Source organism: Aspergillus ambiguus, assembly GCF_047715705.1.
Source record: "Aspergillus ambiguus strain CBS 117.58 unplaced genomic scaffold BDV59scaffold_3, whole genome shotgun sequence".
NCBI classification, from domain to species: Eukaryota; Fungi; Ascomycota; class Eurotiomycetes; order Eurotiales; family Aspergillaceae; genus Aspergillus; species Aspergillus ambiguus.
This window is the reverse complement of record NW_027395516.1, coordinates 932525-948092: the sequence shown is the minus strand read 5'-3', so window position 1 is coordinate 948092 and position 15568 is coordinate 932525. Positions and strand designations below refer to the sequence as shown.

General features: G+C 52.7%; 6 protein-coding genes across 6 annotated transcripts; 4 read left to right on the top strand and 2 right to left on the bottom strand.

Annotated features, from left to right (window-relative positions):
• Positions 1-1347: 1347 nt before the first annotated feature.
• Positions 1348-3425, top strand: BDV59DRAFT_85842 (cation diffusion facilitator family transporter). The gene is made up of 5 exons (XM_073697219.1): positions 1348-1425; positions 1481-1932; positions 1995-2045; positions 2101-2936; positions 2991-3425. Exons 2-5 carry the CDS (start codon positions 1613-1615, stop codon positions 3389-3391), a joined length of 1608 nt encoding a protein of 535 aa, XP_073551953.1. The 5' UTR covers positions 1348-1425; positions 1481-1612; the 3' UTR covers positions 3392-3425.
• Positions 3426-4066: 641 nt separating this feature from the next.
• Positions 4067-6700, top strand: BDV59DRAFT_85797 (homeobox domain-containing protein). The gene is made up of 3 exons (XM_073697218.1): positions 4067-4545; positions 4611-4722; positions 4802-6700. The coding sequence occupies exons 1-3, from the start codon at positions 4355-4357 to the stop codon at positions 6233-6235; spliced, it is 1737 nt and encodes a 578-aa protein (XP_073551952.1). The 5' UTR covers positions 4067-4354; the 3' UTR covers positions 6236-6700.
• A 25-nt stretch (positions 6701-6725) lies between these two features.
• On the top strand, positions 6726-7023 carry BDV59DRAFT_169972 (uncharacterized protein; the record flags this gene model as incomplete). Its single annotated transcript, XM_073688347.1, has 1 exon — positions 6726-7023. One exon carries the CDS (start codon positions 6726-6728, stop codon positions 6897-6899), a length of 174 nt encoding a protein of 57 aa, XP_073551951.1. The 3' UTR covers positions 6900-7023.
• Positions 6726-8933, top strand: BDV59DRAFT_169970 (flavin monoamine oxidase family protein). Its single transcript, XM_073688346.1, has 5 exons — positions 6726-6909; positions 7082-7297; positions 7349-7386; positions 7436-7824; positions 7882-8933. The coding sequence occupies exons 2-5, from the start codon at positions 7172-7174 to the stop codon at positions 8901-8903; spliced, it is 1575 nt and encodes a 524-aa protein (XP_073551950.1). The 5' UTR covers positions 6726-6909; positions 7082-7171; the 3' UTR covers positions 8904-8933.
• A 1153-nt stretch (positions 8934-10086) lies between these two features.
• On the bottom strand, positions 10087-11962 carry BDV59DRAFT_169968 (uncharacterized protein). Its single transcript, XM_073688345.1, has one exon. It carries the CDS (start codon positions 11688-11690, stop codon positions 10686-10688), a length of 1005 nt encoding a protein of 334 aa, XP_073551949.1. The 5' UTR covers positions 11691-11962; the 3' UTR covers positions 10087-10685.
• Positions 11963-12019: 57 nt separating this feature from the next.
• BDV59DRAFT_169967 (T6SS phospholipase effector Tle1-like catalytic domain-containing protein) lies at positions 12020-14570 on the bottom strand. Its single transcript, XM_073688344.1, has 2 exons — positions 14469-14570; positions 12020-14391 (listed from the first exon to the last, which is right to left on the bottom strand). Exons 1-2 carry the CDS (start codon positions 14499-14501, stop codon positions 12667-12669), a joined length of 1758 nt encoding a protein of 585 aa, XP_073551948.1. The 5' UTR covers positions 14502-14570; the 3' UTR covers positions 12020-12666.
• Positions 14571-15568: the final 998 nt, after the last annotated feature.

Sequence of the window (15568 nt, the reverse complement as noted above, 5' to 3'; positions counted from 1 at the left end):
CAGCCATAATCCCCAAACAAGGCCTGTAATAATTGAGGCTAGGAGGCTGCCATGGCTTGACCCTTGTCAGGTCGAGATGGACTGACCGGTGGCCAAAGGAGCGAATGGAAGGCGGGGGGGACAACTGGGTAAAATGGCATGAAAATCCGGGGCGCACGGCCGACCCGACGCTAAAACCACGCCGTCGATTTTTTTTGGCCCTTCGCGAAGACCACCCCAGACCCTGATTGGCGTGCAGCGACAAAGAGGACAAGTCTGATGAGCCCGGTTATTTCAATCTCGCTGGGCCCTATGATTGAAGGAGAGCGTGGGCAGGCCGGGGTCCTTTTGGACGGATTTTGCTTCATGGTATAAACGGGAATTCTTCCGGTAATCTATTCTCAGGCGACCAACCAAGTTTCTGGAATCCAGCCCCAAAGGCTTCCTTGCCCGTCCAATGTCTTCTGGCTGTATCGAGACGAATCGGCTCAGCGGCCCCGTTTACCGGAGATTGCGTGGACATTCACAAACGAGATGCTAGCTTCCAGGTCTTCGATGTCTTCGATCGAGAGAACATCGTGAACCGACTGCTTTCCAAACAGACTTGGGGTTCGAACCAGGAGCCAGGGGGGTACTTAACTCTGCCGGGATTATTGCTGGGAACTCTGATGGTGGGAAGTCAATCAATACGGCGTACGGCGTACTTAGGGAGACAGTGTCTCAGTGGTCACATCTTCCGCTGGAACTCCGAGCCATGAAGCTGATTAGAGGCTGAAAGAGACAAGGAGGATGCTCCGATGAATTGGCATCAATTATTATCGGGGGTTATGCGGAGGAAGCCAAGGGCTGCGGTGGACTGTCAAGCAGTTTGTTGCACGTGTCTTCGGTGTACACTAGTTATCATTCAATTAAACCCGACGTCCCGTCCCCCCAAAACCTCCAAAACCCTCAAAGATCCATCGATGTTCGTGCACTTCTCTAATCTTGTAACTCGAAACTATGACAGGTTGTCCCAGTGTCAACCTTCGCGTGCAGTTCCTCGCAGTTTTCATGCAGCGATCTGCCCAATCCCAGTCGAAATTCTGGCGATGAGCGCTCGTAGCCTACAAGATCCGATTAGGGAGTACGCCTGTGCTATCATGCAACATATAATGTGATATGTAATCAGTCAACAAGCTGTTAAAATGGACTTGACTACTTATTTGCCGCAACTGATAGTCTCTATGACGAAAATTATGGATTTTCTGCCCTGCCCTGGCCAGCTAAGCCATTCGTCGAAACGCATGGGAACACGACTTTGTAGCGGTAGACGGCTCCCCTAAACGATTTCTATGTGATGACAGACAGCACCAGACGACACGCTAGTCATCAGTTCTTACTCCCCACTGGGGGGTGATGTGGAGGAAAGTCAAGGGCTGGAGTGTCAAGCAGTTTGCTGCACGTGAAGTTGAGACCTTTCCTGATACAGAACTAGCCTGATAAACACTCACGTGGAGATAAGTTATCATCTGATGGCGCTAACCGGATCCGGAGTGCTGGGAATTGCCCGATCTGGTTGGACCATACTAATACTCATCATCGTCATCTCTCCCTTGCTGCCAACTCCCGAGGTGGGGACCTATCCTGATTCCAAATGGCGTCAATATCCCGATCCAGTACGATGCCACAGCTCTCAGCAGCAGCCTCCGTGCCCTCTGCACCCTCCCCGGTTCCTTCGAATTCGGAATGCGCCATACGGCCTACCAGGCCGAGCCTTGAACCAGAGGGCGAGATCTTAGCCACGCGTGGTCAGCGCCTGGCAAGTCTCATTCGACGACGCTCCGTCTCCTCCCAAGGGCGCGAATTTGATGATAGCTTTCGGCCTGATGAGAGTATTTTTGCTCGAGAACAGGCGGACTCCCCGTGGGAACGCGCATTGCGATTAATTGGACGTAGTAGACCGATCTACGATTGGTATAGAGACCTAATACGGAGTACACCCAACGGATCTGCAATCAATACTGATGAGTCCCTAGGCAGCTTTACTACCAACAACCTGATACCCTGAAGAATATGCGAAAAGATGTGTAGGTTTGCCCTGGGCCTGAGCGCAAAATGATCTAACCGACGGTGTCTTTCCAGACAAGAATACTATGAGCGGAACAACAAACTCATATCCCAATACGTCTTTATCGATCGACTCCTCAACTCCTCGCTTCCCCATCGCTTGATCGACGATTACCAACATCCCCGACTGGATACTTCCCAACCGGATGACGCACTGGCGAATGGGGAAGCGCACGAGAGGGGCAACTATGGCACGACGGATAATGCACGTGGGCCCAAAGACACGAAGATCAAGCGAACTCCTCGCAATCTCTACCGGATTCCGAGTGAGAGCTCCTTACTCCTACCGCCTGTTGCGGACGAGGAGGCGCCCTCGCCAGATATAATCCCGAAGGATGATGATGATGGCTTTGTGCACAGTGGAGATCGGGTCGTCACCGTCGCCATATACGTAAACTTTGTCGCCAATGTGCTCTTGCTGGCGGCAAAGATTGTTGCCATGTCGATGACCAATTCGCTTTCAGTCCTTGCCAGTCTGGTGGACGGGGCCTTGGATTTCCTTAGTACGGGCATTGTTTGGTTTACGACCACTCTTACACAGAAAGAAAACAAATACCAGTATCCCATCAGTCGACGACGGCTGGAGCCGTTGAGTGTGTTGGTCTTCGCCGTCGTGATGATGACATCTTTTGTGCAGGTGGCCTTGACGTCAGCTGGCCGGCTGATCTCTGATGATCACTCCGTGGTTCAACTGACGCTGCCTTCGGTTGGTGTTATGGCGAGCACGGTGGTCGTCAAGCTTCTGTGTTGGTTTTGGTGTCGCCTGATTAAAAACTCGAGCGTCCAAGCTCTGGCGCAGGATGCAATGACGGATGTAGTCTTCAATCTTTTCAGTATCTTATTCCCATTGAGTGAGTGGTGAGATGGCGCACGGCGCAAGATCGTCAGGACTGACCCGGTTATAGTTGGATCCTTTACTGGGACGTGGTTTGTCGACCCCCTGGGAGGACTGCTGCTCTCGCTCTACATTATCTGGAATTGGGGCGGCACGGCTGCCGAACATATCCGCCATCTCACCGGCGCGGCGGCGTCGCCAACCGACCACAGTGTCCTGCTGTATATGACCATGCGCTTTTCCAAGTCGATACTCAACATCCAAAACCTAAAAGCGTATTACGCGGGAGACCTCTTGAATGTCGAGGTCGACATCGTCCTGGAGGAGAAAACGAGTCTCCGCGACAGCCATGACGTGGGAGAGAGTCTGCAGTACATGATCGAAAGCGTGCCGACGGTCGACCGGGCATTTGTGCATCTGGACTACGATCCGTGGAACATCCCCAGCCATATGAACCAGCGGGAGACGTGAGAGAATGGATGTTGCCAAACCGAGAAATGCCTGAAAATACCACTATACCATACCGCACCACCAGGTATCTACCTAGGTAGGCACTTTTTGGTAGCTGAAGGGTATTTCCCAGTTAAATAGATGTCTCTTGACGCATGCTGCTCTTGGCGCGCGGCGGAACGGGTCCTCTCACGTGATGTCGCGTCGGGCGCGTTTCGGCGCCAACACGAGCAGCAGTAAATTTCGGCCCCTCCAGGACTCCCCGAATACAGCTGGTCAGTACGGTAACCAGGCACTTGCACACCAGCTCTGGAATGCATTCCATGATGACAATGCCTCATGGATGGAGGAATTGGACGCCCATGACTCCCAATTGTAACATCTTGGGCTCGTGGTTGGTTCTCCATGCTGCTCCTTGCTTCAATACGACCCACTGCTTTGGGATGGCTCTTTGCAACACCAATTAAACAAGGCGGCAGCTGGCTGGAATGCACTTGATCGGACGAACCTGAAAACACCCTCGTAATCGTAGGTGGGCTGGTATCAGCCGGGTGTCAACCGAGTGACGCCCGACGTCGAGGAGTCACCAATGTCCCGAGATTCAACCGGTGTCAGTAGACACGAGATTCATGATAATTTAAATAGAAGAGAAATCTCAAACTGCGTCCCGAAGTAAACCAAACCACTCGATGCCGTACCGCACAGCGAAGTCTCGTGCGGGTGGGCGGGATCGGCCGAGCTAAGAGTTCCTTACAACGCCTGCACGGTGCGCCGCCGCGTCTACATCGCGACGCGATCAATGAAGCGTCTTTTTTCCTCCCTCACGCTGGGGAACCTCCACTCCTGATCTTTAGCTCCCCCAGCTGCTACCAGAACTCCCCTTCTGGTCCACCTCCCTGTCTTCTCTTGCAATTGTTCTGACTTTCTTCTTTCCATCCCATCTGATCCTCATGCTTCCGTCCTAACCCATCCCACGTCCCCATCATGTCTGATCCGGAGCCCTCGGTGGCGGCCTGCTCGTCCTCCCCGCCAACAGTCCAGGCTTCCGATCCTGCTGCTGCCGCGGCCGCCCTGAATTACGCCTTTCTTGTACACTCCCAGAAGACCCTGACCCAAAATCTCCCGCCACGCGTGGATAACAAGCTGCTGGCTCGGCAGAAGCGCCGTCGGACGAGGTATAGAGGACCGCCCGATTCGCGTGTTTTTCCCCGTGACTGACCACTGCGTTGTCTGTTTACAGTCCAGAGGACCACGCCATCCTCGAAGCGGAGTATCAACGCAACCCGAAACCCGACAAGACCGCCCGTGCCGATATAGTCAGCCGCGTTTCTTTGGGGGAAAAAGAGGTCCAGGTACGTGACCACAGCACCGCTGAGGCTTGTGTCAGCCTACCCCAACACGATGCTTACCATCCGTCTTCTTTCAATTCAGATATGGTTCCAGAATCGGCGCCAGAACGACCGTCGGAAGTCCAAACCTCTCCAGCCGCACGAACTCCTCGCGCTGCGGTCGAGCACGTCCTCCGAGGGAGTGAGGCCGAGCGTGGGGGATGACAGCCTGTCGGCAGAACCGGAATCGTCCATTGGAGCGGAGCAGTACGAGGGCAACAGCCAGGACACGAATCCTCCCGGCGATGGATCCTTCGAGTCAGAGGGAGGACAAGAGGATAAGAACGGGCTGGGACAACTCTGTTCGCAGTCTAGCACTGTATCGACGGAGGCTGTTGCGAGTAGCCAGCCAGGACCAGACGAGGTTGGACCGGAACCGGCCGCCGTGCAGGACGATGAAGCTATTCTCGAGGAGCCCCAGGGTTCGGCTAAACGAAAGCGATCTGGCTCCGACGTGCGGGAACCTCAAACAGCCCTGCCACAGGCATCTACAACACCAGGGGGAGTGCAATCGCTGAAGTCACCGCCCTCCCTGCGAATATCCCTGTCGTTTGACGGAGAGGCGATGGTGAGGAAGGAAGGTGAATTGACTCCCTCGCCGCCAAAAGGTCGAAACGCGCTCCGCATTGCCATGTCATCGGACGGAAAGGCTGTCATCCGTGCCGAGGGAGAGCCGTCGCCGTCCAAGAACCGGATTTCTATGTTTACAACGCGCAAGTCTCGACTTGGCGGGCTCCGGAGAAGCAACAGCGCGGTTGTGCTCGGGACACCGCGTGGCTCGATCGACAAAGAGAGATTGTTTGGAAGATCTCGGGACCCGAGGAACTGGGAGGCGTTCTTCGATACCGACGCTCGGAGTGCCTTGTCGACCCCGACCAGCTCCCAAAGCAACCCCCATGCTGGAACTCCCGCGCTGTTTCGCTCTAGTAGCCAGCGCTCGTTGACGCGAAGCTTATCCGCAAGACATTCGACCGCCCTAGCGCCCGCGTCTAACGAGTACATGAATACGCCTGTTCCCCAGCCGTCGAGGGAGAAGCGACGGAAGATCTCCCGCACGGTGTCTTCGCTGGGCCGCCTTGAATCAAGCCTGAACGCGGTAAATAAGCCTTTACCCATGTCTAAAACGCCCAAGACGCCGGCCCACGGTGCAAAGGACGACCTGGACGGTGGTGATTCTGACAAGGAAAACTGGATCCCCGGGACCAGGGTCACTCATGCTCGTCGGCGGCCAACTGCGCACCAGCAATTCCAGCGTTCCGTCCTCAGGGAATCCAACGGACGGGACGGACGATTGACTAAAGGCCTATCTGGCGCGGGCAAACAGTCTCGCAAGGCCAGCGGTGGCAACAGCAAGACGGCGCCCCCAGTTGATGCGGAGGTGTCTGCATTCATGTCTGGCGGAGGCAGCGCCAGCCAAGAGGAAGATCTTGATTGCATCCAAGGCCTGCTATCGTTAAGCCAAGGTGCTTGGAGATAGACACGGAGAGGGAGAGGCAGGAGCTCCTCGTTCCTCTCCAAGAGGAGGATCATTTCCTTTGTCCGATTTCCTTTGTTTCCCCATCCCTTCATTTCTTTTGTTGTGATGTCAAATTGCAAGCCAGCAAGCGGTGATTGCATGTATGATCTGTACGTGAGCGACGCTCATCCCATAACGATTGGACTATCTTGCCACTTTGGTGTAGCTGTTGATTCTGGACGGGCATAATAATACACCTGAGCTCGACGAAAATGTTCCAACCTCCTCCAATAGACCAATGAACATGACCTAGAGAATAAGCCCTCGTAATCTCTCTGACAGACATGGGTGCCCGCAAGCCAAGGGCGCTTGGTTGCTTGATAGTGGCGACAAACACGTTGAGGACGGAGCTTCTGGCGTGCACGTGGCCTGTGCTGCTGACTGAGGCATTTCTAGCAGTTTTAAGAAGGCTGATGGGACCGAAGGCTCTTCCTTTCCTCTCCAACCTCCGATGTACAGCGTGTCTCCGCGACTGCGAGGTGGCGGGAGATTTTATACTTGCGTAAGTCGACCTTTGCTTTTTCTCGTTATCTTCCCCGCCCATCAGCGACTGTGGCACTGGATGTATCGGCTGCTCCAACATCATTTCGTTTCTCTTGCTTCGATCACTGCTCCTCGATGTTAGTTCGCGAAATGTATGTTTAAAATTTCAGACACGCATGATATTTTCTTTGTCTTTTCTGCCCCCTCTCCTTAATATTTGCAGCCCTCGTTACCCCTCACTAGCTACGGGTGATCGACTTAACAAGATCCTATATTGGCATTGGATCCTGTCTGACAGACTTGGAGCTAACAAGCTGCATGCAGAAAAAGAAAAATCCTGCATATTCGTCTGATAGAGCCGGCATTCTTTCTCTGCCTTTGACTCCTAGCCGTCGGGAACGCTCTTTTGCCACAATGAGCAACGCCCCTAAAGTAGCCATCATTGGTGCCGGGTTCTCAGGATTGAGATGTGCCGACATTCTGATACAGAACGGCGCCCAGGTGACTGTCTTTGAAGCGAGAGACAGGGTTGGGGGAAGGGTGAGCTCTCCATCCCTATGCAATCTATAGTTATATGCTAACGCCTTGTAGGTCCACCAAATCAAGGTGGCAGACCACCTTGTAGACCTGTAAGAACTTCCAGATTGTGTCCGTGATGCGTGTCACTGACTATCGCAGCGGCCCTAATTGGATCCATGGCACGGGAACAAATCCCATTGTCGCTATAGCAGAATCAACGCATACCGCTATTGAGGATTTCGAAGGTGACCCAGTCATATATTCAACCGATGGCAAGCTTCTTCCTGCGGAGACTGCCACGAAAATATCCGAATTTCTGTGGACCACCATTGAAGAAGCGTTTGAGTACAGCAACGCGCATAAAGACACCATCCCCTCTGATCGAAGCCTCTTAGACTTCTTCCGCGAGAAGATCGAAAAGACTGACTTCACCCCGAGAGAAAAGCATCTGAGCATCGAAACTTGCAGGCTATGGGGTGCTTATGTCGGAGACCCTATCGAAAGACAGAGCATGAAGTTTTTCTGTCTTGAGGAATGCATAGACGGGAGTATGTTTCATTCTAATCGGGATGTGCGCTGCGCTTTGACTAACGCTCAAACGCTAGATAACTTCTTCGTTGCGGCCACATATAAAGCCATCCTTGAGCACGTCTCGCAAGCAGCTCTCCAACATGCTGATGTTCGCTTCAACGAACCCGTCGTCAGGATCGAGTCAAAATCCCGAGAAGGTTCATTGAGACCCCATGAGATCATACTAACAACATCCACCGGTAAATCATCTTCCTTCGACGAAGTCGTGGTCACCTGTCCATTGGGCTGGCTGAAGCGCAATAAAGCCGCATTCGCGCCAGAGCTCCCTCCCCGGCTCGTCCAAGCCATAGACAGCATTTCATACGGACGACTGGAGAAAGTATATGTAACATTCCCCAAGGCGTTCTGGCACCCGCATCCCGCGCCATCCACGTCTGCCGCGACGAACGGCGTGTCATCTGAACGCCCCCCTTACAACAACCTCACCTTTGCACAGTTCCTCGACCCAGAGTACACAGAGAGCCCCGACGGCCTCTTATGGAACCAGGAATGCGTGTCGATGGCCGCCCTCCCCGAACAATGTGCCCACCCCACATTACTCTTCTACACATATGGTCCCTGCTCCACATACATTGTCACCAAACTAGCGGATCTGGACCCCACGTCCCAGAAATACTACGACTTTTTGGACGCTTTCCTCCGGCCTTTCTACTCCCGTCTCCACGGGTACGAAGAGTCCTCTTCGGACTGCACCCCGCTTGCCTTTGTGGCTACCCAGTGGCAGAATGACCCTTACGCAGGCAACGGGTCGTACTGTAACTTCCAGGTGGGCCTGCAACAGGGTGACCGTGATATCGAGGTCCTGCGGGCGGGGCTGGGATCTGACCGAGGCGTGTGGTTAGCCGGAGAACACACGGCGCCTTTTGTAGCCTTGGGGACGACGACGGGGGCATATTGGAGTGGGGAGCGTGCTGCAGGGCAGATCTGTAAATTATATGGACTCGGCAGCGAGGGGATCGGTCTTGAGAGAGATGATTCTTTGCCGTCCGCCGCAGCGAAGATAGCTCTTAAGGGTGGGAAAGATGTAAATACTTGAGGTTAATGTCAAATGCAAGTTACTAGTATACCACAGGCCACACCGTCTGACCAGGTGCCTTTTCCATAGCTAACACATGGCGACGTCATTTAGGAGAGGCATTCTAACGACATCAATAAAATGGAACCTAGTCAAGGGAGAGTCTAGACTGGCGATTACAGTTCGAATGACCTCTTGCTAGTGTCTCTTGCTCGTTTTGCTTCTCTTGTTAGCTACACTTATTAGCTGCACTTATTATTTCTACAGGTAGCTTCGCTTATTAGCATTACTTATTAGTATCGCTTGCTAGCATCGCTAAGGTCTATTAAGCGCATTCTATAATGCTTGTCAGCACGTAATAATGTGCCCTCGATAGTTCTAATGCAATATCTTGCTTGGCAAGTTTTACTTGGTTCTCGAGATAGCGTTAAAAGGCCGGAAAGAGGTAGATACTTGAATTTAATGTCAACTGCAAATTAAGGCTGTAAAAACCAAGTAGACGGCAGCACAACGTGCTACGCAGGTTATGAAATTAAACGCACATTGCCACGCTATGACAAAGGCGTCTGTTTCTCTGATGTGACTGTGGATGGGAGCTACATCGATTGGAAGAGAGCAGGTAGGAGGGAGAGAAGGACCATACCAGGGGATTGTCGTGTTATTCACCGTACACCACAAGATAGTTTCACCAACATGTAGTGATGATTGATTTGCATTCACTGAGGGATCCGAAGGATTCCCGTATTCTTAACAGCATAAGCATTTTATACTGAAAGGGAATTGGTTGAGTATTCACAGCCTTAGGAGATGTTAAGGACTCAGGAACAGCCAACCGAGAACACTGGGACCACCTGTCCTAGATCCAAGTTACCAAACCTAGAGGAGTGCATGAACGTCGATGGATTTGTCCTAGATGATATACTTAAGGATTCTGGAGGGTTCTTCGGTCCATTGGAGTATCGTACGTCAGGTTCTAGTGAATAATTACTAGTGTGCACCAAAGACAAAAAAACAATATCCTATCCCTACAACATGCCTAGTTTGACCTGTAGTCCGCAATTTAATAACAAGAAGCGGCCACACTTGGCGGTGATATCTGGAACCCTTGTGAAGGGACGTGGTTTGCATTTGGTTCTTGTTGAAAGACAACGATCCTCAGAAAGCGAGACTTCGTATCCAGAGATACAAGGGTCAACACGCGAAAGCGGCAACATAAGCTTATGCATGATATTTGGCAAAAGTACTATTTACACAAGGAAGAATGATCCAATCGGTAATCGAGACAATGCAAAGCCATCCACAAGGACACATAGCCGGCTAGTGATCTTGGTAGCGATGGAAACGCAGCAGGGGAATCTCAACGATGACGCGAATCGCAAATACCGCCGCAGCAACTATTAAGCAGAAGCAACGCAACATAATCCACAGACCCTGCGCCTTAACATGAATTCGACGGACAGAGAGCATCGGCGAGCCTGCGCGATCTTCATGCAAGGTAAATCAAGCAGACAAGACAGGAAACAGCAAGGGGTATCGGCCCTGCACAAATTGAGATTTCAGGCAATGAAATCAAAGTAATATGATACAAGACATCGTGGCCGCGAAATAAGCTTGCTCGCATAAAGCCCCTCGCTTAAGGCGGCTCCTATTTCGAGACTAGCAGACGTAATATGCACCTCAGCTGATAGTTTGAAGTGTACGCTGATAGCTAAGCAGAGAAAAGAATGCGCAGTATGGAGTAGGTGAAGTAGGCCAGGACTTTGATGTTGATGGAGAGGGAAATGGGTCGAGCCACGTGCCGAATCAATCCTCCCATATCGTCTCCAAGTCCAGATCCTGACGACGTTCGGCCCCACAAACGCTCCACCGTTTTCGTTTACTATCAGCTCGGAGTGCATAGCCTCCTGATCCAGCGCGCATGTTTATGAAAGAACCCATAGGCCCGGACGCATCAGATGTTCCCCGTCTCCTGTTCCCACCACTGGCAGCCTCGGCTTCGTCTGCTCTGTCGGCCGCGGCCTTCAGGGCGGCGATCTGATCATCTTCAATGGCAGCGGCCTCAGCGTCGGGAATGTCAGGGATGGTCTCCAGCGATGAGATGCTTGGGCTCCGAGATCGAATGCTCGTAGGTGTAGAAGGCATCGACGAGGTCGAAGAAGCCGAGTAGCTGGGATACGACTCATTGTATCGGGAACCGAGGACCACAGGAGAGGAATGTGTCGAGGAGGGACTGCTGGCGGACGGACCCATCGGGCTCATCGCGTGGAAGTGTAGGGGAGAGGAAGGTCGCCGGCGACCAATGCGAGGCAGTGCGTGAGACAATACAGGTGAAGCCGGGTGCTGTTCGCCTTGCGACGGAGGAGGTGTAGATGTGTCGAGTTCGGCATGCTCGGAAATGGTCTCGGAGATATTCAAAGGCATCATCCTAGATTCCAGATCTTCTTCGGGGGTGACCTGCAGAGGGGAATAGCGTCGGGTTGGAGGCTCGACGAGACTCGGTTGGGTGCCGCGAGCGTTGACGAAAATATACCTCCCTCGCGAGTCCAGCCCTGGGGAAGAGTGGGCTCGGGTCATGGGCGGTAGACCGGAAACCTCAGCCAAGGATCGTGATCGTAGATGGGAACGGGCGAAAGGTAGACGACTGGGTGAGGAGGTTGGAGGATCGGGGGTCAACGACAAGGTTATCATGACGTTCTCCGGCCGCTCAGGCTTCGCCGCATTTTCGGAGGTTGTCGAGTCGAGGGACTCCAGCGATTCGACAGGGCTGGGGGGGAGCGATATCCCCTCGGGGGGCAGAGACGGTTCCATATCCGTCTACGCAGTACACTTCGATATTCGGATCAACACGGCACCATACTGGGTGAGAGAGAGGTGGTGGTTTGTGGGACGGGTCAAGTGGGAACCCCGGATAGGATCCAGATCCAGAGTTTCGGGGAAGGAGTACCAGGGAGGAATGGCGAGCGGAGAAATGGATGCGGAGGCAAGAGATATTTGCCCCTCGGAGAGGATATGGAGGAGGAGAGGCGACGGTGGTGGTGGTGGTGGAAGAGGGAGGGATGTTGAAGAGGACGGATGGTGAGTGGAGGAAAGGGAGAGAAGAAGAGAAAGTGGTGAGGTCAAGAGTCAGTCACACACTCCCTCACCACCGACACTAACCCAATTCCTCCCCTCGACCAACAACGCCACCACCAAAGGCGGATCATCCGGCCTTCGAACACTCGTCACCACTTTTTATTTATTATGATTTGTGTTATTTGACCCTTTTCGTCTATCCAGATCGCTGGACAACCCTCGTATCCGAAGAAAACTTACAACGGACCGATCTATACCAGCTCAGTACCAGCGGCCGTGGACATCTACAAGTCTTCTACAGCGTCGACAATGTCTCGAGAAAGGAGTCCGATGAGCAAGTCTGGCCTGTTCCAGACATTTCGAGAACCCGATCTAGCGACTTGACGTACAGCACGAACAGCCAGTCGTTTGGAGCTACCTCCACTTCCCTACATACATTAGTCCGATCTTAGCATCCAGAACAGCTGGCATGAATGGAGATTGCCACTACGACCGGGAGCACGAATAAGAGTCCACGACGCTGATTAGTTCGATTAATATGACGATTATCTCACGACACAAGAGTATACACCATTAGAATCAACAAACATGGCGGCTCGTTCCATCCACCAAGAGGAATGACCAGACAAAAGAAAATTAACCAATAGACAAAGAAAGGAATCAATGGCGGCCATTTGCCGGACAGTCTTACTCGACAGACCACGCGTCGGTCTTACCCATGGGCCTCATCTAAACACAAGTTGGTCATTTCGGCATACTCCTTCCGCACATATACCTCTCGCACAATGTCGCCATGATAGTCCTTGACCACCCATTCTCCCTTACCTAGGTGGTCAGGAGCGCGGCGGACACCTCGTCCGCCACCACCAATGATTAAGTTCCCCGGCCGGTAATTCTTGTCTGCGTCCATGCGGCGAATCGCTGATACGTGAACCTGAGCATCGTACGGAATATCGCGGACTTCCCCGCATGGTAACGGCCATCGGATCGGTTTCCACGTGCCGTCCTTCTGCAGATCCATCCGACGGAAGGGGAGATATTCCATTATCCGCCATGACAAGACTGACATGGCAGGTAGCCCGTTGCCGAACGCAAGACAGTCATGGAGTAAGCCTGATTCACTGGAAGCACGGAGCGCCTCGCGGAAGTTACGGCTAGCTTCCGAACGGGGTTTCTCATCCTTTCCAGCCTGGTGTTCGGAGTCTTGACAGAATCCGTTGTGACGGCTCCATGGACCTCTGTGGCCGATGGGAGAGTATTCACCATCGAATTCCTCGCAACACTCAAAATTCTTGACCTTCAACTTATCAAACTGTAACCCCGCCTTTTCTGCTTCCTGGACCATCCAGACCAAGGGAGCATGGCTCAGTGGAACGTCTTCATTTTTGTCGCGTTTCCACCCACCGCCGATGTCTGCATGGCCACCGGGGAACCATACTTCTTGGATATCCTGCTTAGTTTCATCTTCAATAAAGTACTCCCCCTCCACACGAGCCATGTGGTTGGGGGGTATCTGCAAAGAGAGCCCTGAGTTTCCGCTCTTCATGGAAGCCGCATCCTCCGTAGACGCACCCGGCACGGGAACTGCTAGGCTAGGTCGTCGCTGGTAGTGAGCCGGCGCACGGTATCGGTGGTTTGCGTGAGGGAGGCTCTCATGAGAGCTACGCAAACTGCGGTAGACCGACTCAGTTCCATCGCGACTAGGCCGAGGAGCAGGCCCGTTGTTAGGACCGACCTTTCCCTGATTGCCGTCATTCACAACAATCTCAGGCACAGTGTTACCCTTATCGGACTGCTCCTGGTCGCTATGAAAGTGGGGCACATGGTTGCGCACGGCCTGTTTCCAATGATGCTCCCGTTTCTTCTCTACCCAGGGCTTCACTTCGGATATCAGGTCCTGCCGGAACTTTGCGCGCCGCTCGTCAATTCCCACAGCGTGTCGGATGACTCGCGCCGAGCTCCGAGCCGTATAGGGGAATTTGTTTCGCTGCATCCATGCAGACTCAAAGGCCGGTACACTGTTGACGGTGTCAAAGAGGCCCATGAATCGAATCTGGGTAATGGGCCGACTGAAAGTTTCCCGGAATGCCTTCATATATGCAAACAGTTGTTTCTGTTCTTCACTCTCTTCATCACCTCCTCGTCGTTGTTGCCATTTCGCAAATGTTTTCCAAGCAAAGCGGACCAATTCCTCATTACCAGCTTCCAACAAACCGATGAAATCGAGCATCTCTGCGAGAAAGCGCGCGATGTATGCCCCTCGACTGAAGCCGATGAAATAGATATCATCGCCCGGACTGTAATATCTCATTAGGAACTTGTATCCGCCCATGACGTGGTCAGCGAAAGAGGACCCAATCGCGGAATCCTTGGCCTTCAGATAGGCGGATCGGATGCGTTGGAAACGCCCATGGCTGGACAGTGAGTTCGATGTCACGTATGTTCCAATGCCTGGTTGGTAGTAGTGGAACTGGTGGCTTTTACTGCGATCCAGCATCTAATTGGTCAAGTTAGTTTCAAAAAGGCAAGGTATGGGTTGGAAGCCATATCTTGTATGCCTTTCCAACTCCAAGATAGTGGGGTCTTTGCTCACTCGAAAGATCTTTAGGACATTGCTATCGGAGTCATCTCCACAGAATTTATTCCCTGTACCATCGAAGCAGAGCACGAACTGCTTCGGCGTGGTAGACGCCGGCCCATCTATCTGGGGATCCATGGCGGTAACAACGATTGGGAGAATATGATTTGGCAGAAAGGAAACGACAGATAGGTGGGTATATAAGACCAAACCCGACTTTTACGCACCGTCCACAGCCGAGACGTGCAGCATCTGCAGCTACCCCCGAAAGTCTAAAAGCAAGCGACCACTGGGGATACCCCGGGCAAATATGTGCACGAGAGAGACTCGAAGACGGTCCTGCAGCCCTGCCAATACGTCAAGCTCATGCCCTTCGTGGTGGAGCAAAAAGCGGTGGTTGGACCAGCCAGTTATGGAGGACCGACCATTCTTCCACCCCCTTAAAGCAAGATGACAGCGAGTCAAAGTGGAAGTGGTGCCCACCTCAAGAACTCAAATCCACTGTGATATTGGTTCCCAATCGCTCTGGCGCTGAGGAGAAAGAGCCATTGGATAATCCCCGATGTAGCTGGCTGCAGAGAATCGACCCGCTGGCCAAGATTTGTTTATCGGCCGAGCTAGGGTTGACGCGGTTTCTCAGCGCAGCCTTCCACCTAATTCCCCCCTAGTGGGTTCGTGGATTCAGCTGTCAACAATCAAAGCCGAGAAAAACAAATTACGGAGAAGTAAGAACCAGAAAAATCACACTTCCGATGTTTCGGGTGCTCCACTGTTCCCATGTGCGCGGACGAGAGGAACATCCTTGGTTTCTCTGCTTCTGCTCGGGACAGTTGACGATCATTTACGGAATTTTGACAGATCTACGGCCGGCCCTCCTGTCTGGTACAGCAGGCCGGAAACCGCGGATAGAACACGAGCACCACAGTTGAATGTGTTAATGAACATTAGCTTTTCGAAGGACTAGACATAAATACGCACCGTCCTCTTTACCGCATGGTGATATGCAACGCATGAGTATGGAACATGCAAAACAGAT